This window comes from Cnephaeus nilssonii (genome assembly GCF_951640355.1).
Source record: "Cnephaeus nilssonii genome assembly, chromosome: 4".
NCBI classification, from domain to species: domain Eukaryota; kingdom Metazoa; phylum Chordata; class Mammalia; order Chiroptera; family Vespertilionidae; genus Cnephaeus; species Cnephaeus nilssonii.
The window spans coordinates 67,335,528-67,348,996 of NC_137075.1; the positions used below are offsets into that span (position 1 = coordinate 67,335,528).

Genomic DNA, 13,469 nt, shown 5'->3' on the forward strand with positions numbered 1-13,469 from the left:
CCAAGGCTGCTTGGAGCATGCCCCCACCCCTGTTGTGTGTCCGCTGGGGCTGGGGGCAGCACGCAGTCCCCTCCCGCTCATCTGCACGCGCAGCTCCTCCTGAGCAGTCGTGATGCAGCCTCCTCCTCAGCTGGTTGTGACGCCTGGCTAGTTTGCATGTTACTGCTTTTTATAGATAGATAGATAGAGAGAGAGAGAGAGAGAGAGAGAGAGATACTAGTATTTTTTGTTGTTGTTGTTAATCCTCACCCGAGGATATTTTTCCATTGATTTTTAGGGAGAGTAGAAGAGAGAGGGAAAGACAGAGAGAAACATCGATGTGTTGATTGGTTGCCTCCTTCATGAGCCCCACCAGGGCCCCAGGCTGGGGAGGAGCCTGCAACCAAGGTACGTGCCCCTGACCAGAATGAAACCCGAGACCCTTTGTTCTGCAGGCCGACGCTCTATCCACTGAGCCAAACCGGCTAAGGGCTATTAGGATTTTTTTGATTATGTATTTTCCGAATCCTGATATTTCTTCTGGAATTAGCCATTTTTGTGCCTATTTTTGCTATATTACAGCTGTCAGATTTCTTATTTTTTAAAAGTGCTTAGTTGTGCCCAGCTGGCATGGCTCAGTGGTTGAGCACTGACCTATAAACCAGGAGGTCATGGATCAATTTCCAGTCTGGGCATATGCCTGGGTTGCGGTCTTGATCCCCAGTGTGGGGCATGTGGGAGGCAGCCAATCAATGATTCTCATCATAAATGTTTTTATCTCTTTCTCCCTCTCCCTTTCTCTCTGAAATCAATAAAAATATATTTTTTAAAAAGTGCTTAGTTGCCATGTTAATCTAAACTCTAGAGTACATCCTAGTTGATTAAAGGCATGTGATTTGTTATTTATTTTATTATTTTTGTTGTATTCTTTATTGATGAATTTGAAGGTAATTAAAAGTATAATTTTTTTTTTCTTTAGCATCAGACAACAGTCAACGCTTTCGAGAAACCTGTTTTGCATTTGCATTGACACCACAACAAGTGCAGCAAATCAGTAGTTCAATGTAAGTTGTCTTCAAGTGTAACTTGCAGCTTGGCCTTTAAATCCAGTTTAGTCTATAAGTGAATTGGGTATTAATGTCATGCAAATATTAGTTTTAAAAATACTATTATAGTATTAGTTACCCTTAAACAGTTGTATCTGATAATTTGAAGAACTTTCTGGAGTAGTAACAGTGTCTTTGAATCAGGTTTCATCTGCATATTTTAAAAATAATTGTAGTTCTTATTCTGTCTTTTCTAGGGATATTTCTGGGACCAAATGTGACTTCACAGTGCAGGTCCAGTTAAGGTACAGTGTTAACTACAGTATATATCCAAAGTTTAAAAGTTAATATTCTTTAAAGAAATTTTTTAATTTGCCTAATTTTTAAATGTATAGAAAATATTGGGTTTAGATGTTTGGGTGAGGGAAAACCTTCTGTTATGAAATGTCCTAATTTTTATCCAGTTTAGATTTTAATATAGCAAATCATTTATTATATATCTAACCACATTTCCACTTTGGTTACCCCTCAGTGGGTTGAGAAGCTCCAGCTAATGATGTTCAAATACAGTGGCCAGCTCTTCAGAAATACCAAGTTTTATGAGAGCAAAGGCCTTTTCTGCATAAGCGGCAAACTACTGTAGATAAGGAACTTAGGTTAAGTCTACAGTGTCTCATAGGTGAACAAAAACCAAAATGGTCTGAGGTAGAAAGGTGGAGAGGAATGAGCCTCAGCTGTGTATTGGGAATAAGGAAGTAATTAAGAACAGATGGGTTAAATAGTAAATTAATAATTTATTTCTTGATCTATATAAAAATGAATAGAGTGAAAATTTACAAGTTATATAGTTGCGTTGAGTTTTCCCAAAAGGTTATATATATTTAATTTAGAAATAAAATATTTTCATGAAATAAATATTTTCATGAGTTTCTAAAATAGTATTCTAAATACATGTGAATATATGATAAGTAATGTTATTATTCAACATCTTCAGTTCTCAGGGAATAATGGAGTGACTTGATTAGTGGATAGAATTAGTTCTGGGATGAACTTACAACATTTCACTGAAAACCGAAAAAAAAAAAAAGAAATGTTTCACAGGCAAATGAAGTTGGGAAATATTGTATATTATATTTCCCTCTTAAAAAGTTATAGTGCATGTTACCCTAGTTCTGAGAATTTCTATATTAAGGAAACCTAATTTCATTTTTTGATTCAGAATTACTTCAATTTATTCAACTACAAAACCTCCCACCCCCCCTTCCCCATTACCTTTGAACATTACTCAGACAACAACAGGTTGATAGCCATGGTCACTGAAACTCTACATTTACAGAACTATTTCTCTTAAACCTGTTTAAATATGCTTATTCATTCTTTGAAGTGTCTAGTTTGATAGTTTTTTAAATTAAGTTTGGTGATCTTTTAGTTTAGCTACTTAAAAATAATGAGGTCATCCTTTAATAAAGGAAATTAAACTTTTCTTTATTGTTTAGGTTTTGTTTATCAGAAACCAGTTGTCCACAAGAAGATCATTTCCCACCCAACCTTTGTGTGAAAGTGAATACAAAACCTTGCAGCCTTCCCGTAAGTCCTAAAAGCTATTTTTTAAAATGCATTGCCAACACAGCTATCAATTAAGTTACCACAGCTGTTGTTAATTATAGTTTTTCATTAAGGAAACATCTTTATTTTGGATATATATTCACTGAGTGAAACACTTGTACCAACTATGTATAATTAACAGCTGTGACATTGGCTGTGGAGACAAAATCTAGGACTTGGAGATAGGTGTGGCATCTTTAGTGCTGTACTGGATTTTGGGGAGAATAAATTGTTTCAATAAAACCTCAGCTGTATTCATGTGCATCTGGAAGCCTATGGTAGAGTAGAAGAATGCCATGCCTTAAACAGAGGGAGAGAGTGGGGACTGTTAACGGTCAACTTTCGAATATTCCTTATATACTTACCTGAGCTCTTTATGAATTCATCCTCATTCTTTAATTTTAGAGGTTTTTGAGATCTAGCACCAGTATTTTTCTCACACTTACTATAATGAGACTACAGGGTTATTTAGGGAAACTTGTAAACGTTTGTTTGCTTCTCTACTTTTTAATGGAAATATTCATATATTCTAGTACATAGTTTATTAGGGTTTTTTTAAAATGGAAGTTGAAATTGTAGAGATAATAAGTAGGAATAAATTATATTTCATCCTTAGGGTTATCTTCCACCTACTAAAAATGGTGTGGAACCAAAGCGACCCAGCCGACCAATTAATATCACCTCACTTGTCCGATTGTCCACAACAGTACCAAACACCATTGTTGTTTCTTGGACTGCAGAAATTGGAAGAGTAAGTTAATTTTTTTTCTACTAGGCTTTTTTATTATAAGAAAGGGTTAATCTCCATGGCTACTTGAGCTTATATGTGAATGATATTGCAAAATAATTTGCAAAGGGACTTATTTTTGTCTCATAATGAATTTTCAACATGTTCCCACTTAAAAAATGGGATCGTGAAGTATCTGGTGTTTATAACCTGATCCTTTTACTCAGCAGTTTATCATAAATGTCGTCCTATGTCATTACATATTCATCTACATGATGTTAAATGACTAAATTATATTTTAATATGAGAATCCTGTAATTTAGCCTATTCCCAATTGTTGAGCAGGTATTTGATTTATTGATTGGTTCATTGCTATTTCAAAGAACATTTTAAAGACCACACTAGTAGCTATAGTTTTGCATAGGGACATGATAATTTCCTTAGAGTAAATTTCCAGAAATGGAATTACTAAGTCAAAGAGCATACAGAATTTTAAGAAATATTGTGTGCATTGGTAGATTGCCTTATGAAAAAGGACGTACTCTGACTTCCAGTGTTTATTCACATGCTTATTAATTCATACCCTGTCAATATGAATTTTATCTTTTTAAAACTCTTTACCAATTTTAATAGGTAAATAATGGCACCACATTGCTTTAATTAATACTCCTTTTATTATTACTGACATTTAACTTACTTTATGTTTGTGATTATTTACATTTTAAAATCATATTTATATTTTTCTATTGATGTTTTTCTTATTGATTTATGAGTTCTTAATATATTAAGACTTAACACTTCCTTGACATGTTGCAAATATTTGTTTCTAGTTAGTATGCCTTTTATTTTTATTTATGTGGTTATTTAATGTGTGGAAGATTTAAATTATTATGGAGCCAGTTTTTTCCTTTATAGTCTTTGCCCCTCGCCCCCATTAATGCTTGCTTAGTCTATCGGCCCTTCTCAAGATTACATAAATACTTGTTTATATTTTCTTTTAGAATTTTGAAATTTCTTGTTTTACCTTAAATATGTAATCCATCATAAATTTATGTGTGGTGTGAAATAAAAATTTACTTTCACCTTTTAGTCAGACAGTTGTTGTAATACCACTAAATAAATGCCAGTTGAGAAGTCACGAATATTTGATTTTTATTTATCCTGAGTATGTTTCTGAACTTTTAAAATATTGTTTCTTTTCTGGAACAATTTCATTGTTTTTTATTATTTCAGTTTTATGATATGCGCTCATATCTATTCACTAATTCATTTGAAATTTATTGAATGCTTACTGTATGCCATGCACTCTATAAGAAAAAAAAAGTATTGCTCTTTTGGAGCCTTAAATCCAGGGGCCAGGTGGTCACACACAAAAATGTGAACTTATTTATCATAAGTACTATAAAGGAGAGGTGTGTGGTGATTTTAGATTGCATTAAAGGGTATTGTGAACTAGAGAGAGAGGGGTCAGGCAGGGCTTCCGTGATGAAGTAGTTACAGAGCCAAGAGCTGAGAGAAGAGTAAAAGGAATCAGGCAAAAGGTTCAAAGGAAACAGCCTGCACAACAGCCCCAGTGGCAGGGGTGAGCGAAGCTGTTTCCAAGGAACTGAAAGGGAGCCACTGTGGGTAGAGTGCAGAGAATGGGGACGAGCAATATACACAATGAGCCTGAGAGGTATAGTATGAGAAGCTAAGGGAAGAGCTTCAAAAAGGAAGGAGATGGTAAGGAGTATTGAACAGATGTTAAGAAGTCAAAAATATTGAAGTCTAAAAAATACCCTTTGGATTAGGAATATAAAGGTAGCTTTATTTATCAGGAGCTCTTTTGGTGGATGGTGGGAGGAGAAGCCAGATGGCGACCAGGTGGAGGGGAGGCAGTAGAGAGAGTGAGTTATAGAAGTGTGGCTGGAGGGAAATGAGAATTATTTCTTATTTTAATGGGAGAGTCTTTAACATGTTTTAAAGATGATGGCAAGTATCCTTTTGAGAGGAAGAAGTTAAGTACACAAGAGAAACAGAAAGAAAGGATAATCAATAGTAAACTGCCTAGTAACACAGGATAGTTAGGAGGCACAGCTTTATTTAATGAAAAATAAAAGGACTGGATAAGGTATATGATTGATACTGGAGAGATGAGTAAGTTCTGATTTGATTACTTCTTTGTGGAATAGGAAGTGAGGTAAGTCTGCTGAGAGTGAGGAAATAAATAGAGGCTTTAAGGAGAGTGGACATGTTGGAAAAGTAATCGCAGAGAGTGAGATGTACCCCTGCATTGCTTCCCTAAATCTTATTTATTGTTGATTTATTTAAAAGCCAGTTATTATTGAATATTTACTTAATGCCGAATCTCATATATTGCTTTCAGTAGCTTTTTAGTTGGTTTCTTGGTGTTTCTGAGTAGGTAATTTTTAGTTTGAGATGCATCATTATACAAATAATGATAATCCTAATACTTATGCCATATTTTCTTGTTCTTGTTCTGTTGTGCTGGCTAGAACCTTCAAAAAAATGTCAAATAACATGAGTGCTAATGGACATTTCTTCACTTATTCCTTATGTTAATGAGAGTACTACTAGTGTCATAACATTAAGTATTATAATAACTTAGTTTTTGATAAGTTTAATTATATCTGATGTATTCCTATATTCCTCTTTTACTGGATATCTTTGTGAGAAATGGATTTTGAATTTTATCAAAATCTTTTTTTTTACATCTGTCATGGTTATAATATTTGTTTCCTTTGCCTAATTAATGTCATTAGGTTTTCTGAATATTTTTAAATATTTTACTTCTATTGTACCCTGGGGTTTCCCTTTTTTGTCTCCCTTTTCGGAGAGGGTATTGAAATGTTTGTTTTTTTGTCTCTCTGTGAAAAGGATAATCTAGCAGGGAAGTGTAGTAAACACCAGGGGTTTAGAGTGAACTATACACAAGGCTGACACTGTGGGAGAGAAGAGAAATGTGGTTGCTGATGTGTAACACTAGAAGAGAGGGGGGATAAGATACCTCTGAGCCTTCCATACTCAGATAGTAGACAGTATTTTCAGTGATTTGAAGGTGTACCAGGCAAGGTAAGACCTTGTGTAGACCCCCATCTACATGCTGGAGATCTTTGTTTTGAAGTAAAATGGTGAAAGCCCAAAAGATAATTTAGATTGTTTTTCAGTCACTAGTTTTAATTCAACTTATAAAGATACTGTATTGTAACTTCTTATCCTACCTCAGGTAGTCACTGCATTTAGCATTTATTAAATGCTTATTGTAGAGAAGTTACTTAGATACTGGTATAAAGAGCACTTAATGGAGTAGATTATATGTTAATTATTAGAGGCCCGATGCATGAAATTTGTGCAAGAGTAGGCCTCCCTTCTGGCTGCCGGCACCGGCTTCCCTGGCATCCCCGGCTTTGTCCGGAAGGTCATCTGGAAGGAGGTCTGGTCTAATTAGCATATTATGCTTTTATTATTATAGATGGCGAAAATATCCTATGAACTTGATAGACAGTTTTGAAGACTTTTGAAAAGCATTTGACAAAAATTTCAGTGTAATGCAATATATATATTAATAGTTGGAGTTAGGTAGTACTTTGAAGGGTTAGTGGGAATAATCTACCTAGAAGAGATACTGTACCACCATTAAGTTTTGGGGGGTTTACTACTGAATTTCTTTCATGTGGTATAAGTTTTAATTCCATATTATCAGTGCAAGTGGCATTTGTTAATACCTGATGTTATTTTTGCTATTGCTGCCCTGTTTTTTTTTTCTTATTTGGGTACATGTTTCAACTAGAGTGAGCATACCTTTTCACTGAACTTGTAGTTGTGGTTTCTACTTGATCTTTCTCTAAAACTTTATATAAAGCCTTAGGGTAATCCCTAGTTCTGAAGATTCAAGCTGTCAGTACATAATTTCAGTGTTAATTAGTATTTCTCTAGTTTTTATCATACTTGAAACATTAATCAAATAAATAATAAAGGTGAATAAGGATTTTTTTCCTCTAAAAGAAGACTTTCAGTTTAATATTAGATTGGTACGTTGTATGCTTAAAATTTAGGTAAATTTTAAGGTTACCTGTTCCTCATTAATTTTTAAATTTATTTATTTATTTATTTATTTATTTATTTATATTTTTATTGATTTCAGAGAGGAAGGGAGCGGAAGAGAGAGATAGAAATATCAATGATGAGAGGGAATCATTGATTGGCTGCCTCCTTCACGCCCCCTGCTGGGGACCGAGCCCGAAACCCAGGCATGTGCCCTTGTTGGGAATCGAACCCAGGACCCTTGAGTCCACAGGCCGACGCTCTGTACACTGAGCCAAACCAGCTAGGGCTAATTTTTTAAATTTATTAATGAAAGTAAGTTAGCTTTGACACTTCATCTTTCCCCCCAGTACATGTGAACATGTATAGGTTTCTGAGCTCTAATTGTTGCCAAAAGAGTTAGGGAAAACATTTTTAAAACTGTGGAAGTAACTGAAAGTTGAAATGTACTTTGGACTAGGTTAAGAGAGTCAAAGCAAGCAGGGTTTGTGAAAGCAAGAACTGCGGAGAAGTATACTGGCCTTGGCTATTAAGTCCATTCTCCTGACATCCCTAGTCTTTCCTCTTGGTTTCTAGTGCCGGCTCTATCACCAGGCAGATGCATGAGCATGAGCATGAGCAGATCACTTACTTTTTGGTGCCTTTGTTTCAACCCTTCATTTAGAAATATACTTATCTTACTAATTTCTTATAGTCCTTCTGCAAGGTTTAAATGAAGTAGATAGTATATGTTTAGTGCTTTGAAAACTGTAAGTGTAAGATAGAAGATGGCAGTAACTATTTTTTCTTTTGCTTCTTTCCAAGTCTCTTGATCTTACTCTTGATTCCAACATCAAATGGGAAGTGGGCCTTCTCATTTATCTTTCTTACCCTTCATAAGCCTCCACCCTTTTTTCTTCCTCTTAATCACATGCCCTTCACTCTGCCTTGGCTTGTTGATTAACTATTTTCTTTGTCCCCCTTTCCTTCTTCCATATCTGGGTGGTCCATCTGCGGGTAATGGATATTCATCTGTTCATTTCCCAAACTAGCAGCTACTTGTTGAAAATATTTAATATTCCCTCTGCTTGTTGTGATAATGAACCAAGTAGGATCTTTTGAAGAATAGTTAAAGGCGTGGAGAGAGTTTAAGTAGACTTAGGTTAGGAAGCCAATCTAATTTGTAATTTTTAAAATAAGAACTATTTTACATAGATCTATTACCTTCCGGTTCATGATGACTTTGACACACCATATTGGTGTTGGTTTATTTTACCTTTAATATATTTTTATTGATTTTTAGAGAGAGAGGAAGGGAGAAGAATAGAGAGATAGAAACATCAATGAGAGAGGAAGTCATCGATTGGCTGCCTCCTGCACAGCCCCCACCAGGGATTGAGCCCACAACCCAGGCATGTGCCTTGACTCGGAATCGAACCGGTGACCTCTTGGTTCCTGGGTTGATGCTCAACCGCTGAGCCACACCAGCCAGGGTTGGTGTTGGTTTATATACATGCTTTAAATTGATTAGCTTCAAGCATAAGTAGTCAGTTAATATAGAAGCCTGAGAGACCTGGCTTTATCACTTGAAAGTTGCAAAATTAGGGCAAGTTCTTTTACTTCTCTACGCTTCACTTTCCTCATCCATCAGAGTAGTTTTATGACCACCTCAGCAGCTTTTTGGTTAGGATTAAATGAATTAGTGTTCATGAAAACATCTAAGATAGTGTATGACACACAGTAGGTGTTTTAACAAGAATTAGTTTTCTTTCCCTATCACTGTGGGATTAAAATACATGTACTATTTACTTACATATGTTGTTTGTGTTCTACATCTTTTTTTTTTTCCAGAACTATTCCATGGCAGTCTATCTTGTAAAACAGTTGTCCTCAACAGTTCTTCTTCAGAGGTTACGAGCAAAGGGAATAAGGAATCCGGATCATTCTAGAGCTTTAAGTACGTATAATAAACTTATTTCATTTGTGCAGCTGAACTATTTTGATAAAGATTAGAGTAGTATATTCTCAACTCAAGAAATTTTGGGGTCTGTTTTTTTTATTAGAGCTTATCATAGAATATTAAAAATACTGAAAACCTTGTTTTGTGAGCTAGCATAAATCCAGACTTGAATAATTTAGTATCTTTGTCATGATCTATATTTTTCTGTATTTTACTGATCTTAAAATTAACTTTGTAAAATCAGTACATGAAAGAATATTTTCCTAAGTAAATGTTTAAGGAATTATAGCTGATGTGAAGGAAATCTTTGCATATATTTCATGAAAATTATTTTATATTTAAGGTTTACCCAGGAATAATGTGCAGGGATATCTAGTAATCACATCCCTGCATTAACAAAGTGAAAAGAGAGTCAGTGGGTCATAGAAATGATAATGAAATAGGTTCTGCTGTGAGTTTCATATTCCTCATTTTCTATACTAATAAAAGGGTAATATGCTAATTAGATCGGGAGACCTTCTGGACGTCCTTCCGGACAAAGCCATGGTGGCAGGGCCGAGGCAGAGGTGGTTAGGGGCAATCAGGCCAGGAGGGGAGGGCAGTTGGGGGCGATTGGGCCAGCAGGGGGGTCAGTTGAGGGTGAGCAGGCCGGCAAGGGGGGCAATTGGGGACGAGAAGGCCGGGAGGGGGGGGGGGAGTTGGGGGCGGAGCAGGCCGGCAGGCAGAGTGGTTAGGGGTGATCAGGCAGGCAGGCAGGTGGGCAGTTAGGAGCCAGCGGTCCCGGATTGCGAGAGGGATGTCCCAGATTGGATAGGGTGCAGGCCGGGCTGAGGAACATTCCCCCCCGCCCTCCGATGCATGAATTTCCTGCACTGGGCCACTAGTGTATAGTAAGAGGTTTGTACCACATGGTTCCAAAAACCCCTTCAAAGTGTGGGCTCATAGGTATGAATAATGAGATGGTTCATTTTGTCATGTTGAATTTGAGATACAGTAAGGTCTGCAAATTGACTGTTCTGGCCTCAATTTTTAAGGGTTAAGACCAGAGTTTGGCAGCCTTTCCAAAGAGGTGAATGAAGATCTTCCTTTATTATCTTCTTTGTGAAAGATAGAGTTTTCATGGATGGATTTGGGAGTGGTGCTGGGTACTTAAGGAGCAAACCTTTTGCAGACAGGAGTTAGATTATTACCCTTTAAGGATTCTTGATGTGAATTGATTAATGAAGCCCACTATCAGATTGTAGTTAGGAACACTCTGGTGGAAAAAAGTAAAGTAGTTAAGGCTATCTTTCCTCTCATTTCCCTTTGTGGCATACATAGCTTTTATGTTTTCTTGCTAACCTGTTTCTATGCCAGAGTAAAGGTCCCAGTTCCTCTGAATATCAGTATATCTACAATAGTTCATTGAAGAATTTTTCTGTATTAAAGGGGCTTTTAAAAAAGGCAAATAGCCCAGCTGGTGTGGCTCAATGATTGAGTGTTGGTTGACCCATGAACCAAGAGGTCACTGATTTCATTCCCAGTCAGGGCACATGCCCCCATTGTGGGCTCCATCCCCATTAGAGAGGGCCTACAGGAGGCAGCCAATCAGTGATGTTTCTCATTGATGTTACTACCTCTCTATCCCTCTCCCTCTCTAAAAATCAATAAAAAAATATTTAAAATCAATAAATAAAAAGACAAATAATCCTGAGTTAAGAGAAGCACACTTCTGCTAATGCCTCAGGAGGCATTCCTTAACAGGCAGTGGAGAACTGGAATGACAGCAGTGGCATGGGAGTGGAAGCCACCATTTGTCAGGGACAAGGAGATAGTGGGGGATCCTCAAAGAAGAGAAGGATCAGACACCTCTATTTTGAAAGAGAGCAAGAGAAGAAGTTTTTTTTTTTTTTACACTCTTGCTGAAGTCCATTCCTGGTCATTCTACAGAGAATCTTTGTATTGGCCACATAGTGCTAGAATTTCATCTGTCAGAAAGTATTCTGGAATTAGGTGAGCTGTGTGGAAAAGGTAATACCAAGAAATAAGGCAGACGAAGTTGTTATATTTAATAATTATAAGGCGAGCTGTCTCTGCTCAAGCTCTCAACTTGGAGCTGGAGCACCACCTGGAGGGAAGGTGAGCTCAGAATTACCTTATTTTCTGGAAGTGGCCATTAGCAGCAAAAGCTACTTAATTCAAAGGCTATTTATTTAATCTCTGATACAGTACTGAAGAGGGGGGGTGAAGGGTACTTGCAGATTGGGTAGGATTTTTGTGGCAGTTCATATCTTACCTTACTGGCCTAGGGAACCAAAAAAACATTCATTTGGATCCCACCAATAAGACATTTATTTTAAGAAACCAGAGAACAAATTGTTTGCCTTTATAACTTTCCAAACAAATTAATTGTGCAATTAAAAGATTACGTAAAAGAATTTGACAGAAGAAAATGTTGGCAGGTTTCTCAGATATTTTTGAAGAATCAAGTTACTTATAAATATGAGTCACTCTTTTTAAAAATATGTTTTTATTGATTTTTAGAGAGAAAGGAAGGGAGAGGGAAAGGGAGGTAGAAACACAAAAAGTTAAGTGACCATCGATCGGCTGCCTCCTGCATGCCCCCCTACTGGGGATCGAGCCCACAAACCTAAGCATGTGCCCTGACATGGAATCTAATCAGTGACCTCCTGGTTCGTGGGTCCACACTCAACCACTGAGCCACACCAGCTGGCAGGTCACTCTTAATTTTATCAATAAACTCTACTGGCAAAGTTTTAACAGTCAAATCAGACACTATTATGTTCTTGAAAGAATAAAGTTGATAGTATTTAGACCTTTCACAGAGAAATCCATCCTTCATTCAGTAGATTTAGCAAATTTTTGTATTGTGGTTTCCACCTTTGTGGAAACAACTATCACATAAACAGTCATTTACTAATTCTTAGTCAAGTTCCAATTTCCTCTCTCACTTCCTTTCAGCAGTCACTTTATACCTTGACCACACTTGACTCAAACACTGTTCTTCCTCTCATCTCAGCACCTGCCAATGCAAAAAAATTGGAACTGCAAAATGTTTAGAATTCTCTGAACTACCCATTTCTTCCTTACTTAGTGCCACCATAACTACTTTTCAGCGTATTTGTACCTGTAGCCAACCTTACTTTATTTTCTTCAGTCTCAAGAGGAAATGTCCCTTTTCCTGCTCAAAGTTAATTTTTTTAAATATATTTTTCTTGATCTCAGAGAGGAAAGGAGAATGAAAGAGAGATAGAAACATTGATGATGAGAAAGAATCATTGATCGGCTGCCTCCTGTACGCCCCACACTAGGGATCGAGCCCGCAACCCGGGCATATGTGCTGACTGGGAATAGAACTGTAACCTCCTGATTCATAGGTCAACGCTCAACCACTGAGCCATGCCAGCTGGGCTCAAAGTTAATTTTTATTAATTTATTCTTCTCATTTAAGAAGTTATATTAAGAGTTTACTATGTTCCAGGCACCAGAGAATATAGCATTAAGCAAGACACACACAGCTTCTGCATCCCCCAGAAGTTAGTCTGGTGGGAAAGACCAAATTAAATGATTGCGTAAGTTATTAATGAATTAATAGTTGTGACATGTGCCTTAAAGAAGAAAGACAGGGAACTCTGGAGGTAACAACAGAAGAACATAGTCCTTTCTGGTGCTGTGATGTTTAATGCAAGATTATAAGGATGGTGAGGAATTAAGCTCCAAGGTGGGAGGGGGATATGCCAAGAGACAAGGCCAGTGGAGCTGGAGTGGAGAGAACAGAGGAGGAGAGTGGCCAGAGAGATAGCCATGGGGTGAAGTGATATAGGTGGTAGAAAGATAGATGATAGAAAACCCTTAAAGGGTTTTTAAGCAGAGTGACATGATCAGATTTGGGCAATAAAAAGATCACTTTGATGACTGAATTGAAGAGGAACAAGGCTGATACAGTGAGGCCAGTTAGGAACCTGTTGCACAGATAAGAGATGATAGTTTCTTAAAAAGGTACTGATGGTGGAAGTAGAGAAAAGTTGACAGTTTGAGAAATGTTGAAGGGTAGAAATGGTGGATTGCATGTGAGGAGTGAAGAAAAAGGAGAGGTCAAGGAGGATTTCTAGGCTTCATAAGCACCACA

At 37.0% G+C, this 13,469-nt stretch overlaps 1 protein-coding gene across 2 annotated transcripts in view; it reads left to right on the plus strand.

The window, feature by feature from the left end:
• PIAS1 (protein inhibitor of activated STAT 1) overlaps nt 1-13,469 on the plus strand; it is a 128,492-nt gene that overhangs the window by 72,582 nt on the left and 42,441 nt on the right. For both annotated transcript variants that reach the window (XM_079768443.1, XM_079768442.1), the window contains exons 3-7: nt 959-1,043; nt 1,283-1,330; nt 2,522-2,612; nt 3,247-3,381; nt 9,232-9,337. In XM_079768443.1, coding sequence (XP_079624569.1) covers nt 959-1,043; nt 1,283-1,330; nt 2,522-2,612; nt 3,247-3,381; nt 9,232-9,337 — 465 coding nt within the window. The remainder of the gene's footprint in view (nt 1-958; nt 1,044-1,282; nt 1,331-2,521; nt 2,613-3,246; nt 3,382-9,231; nt 9,338-13,469) is intronic.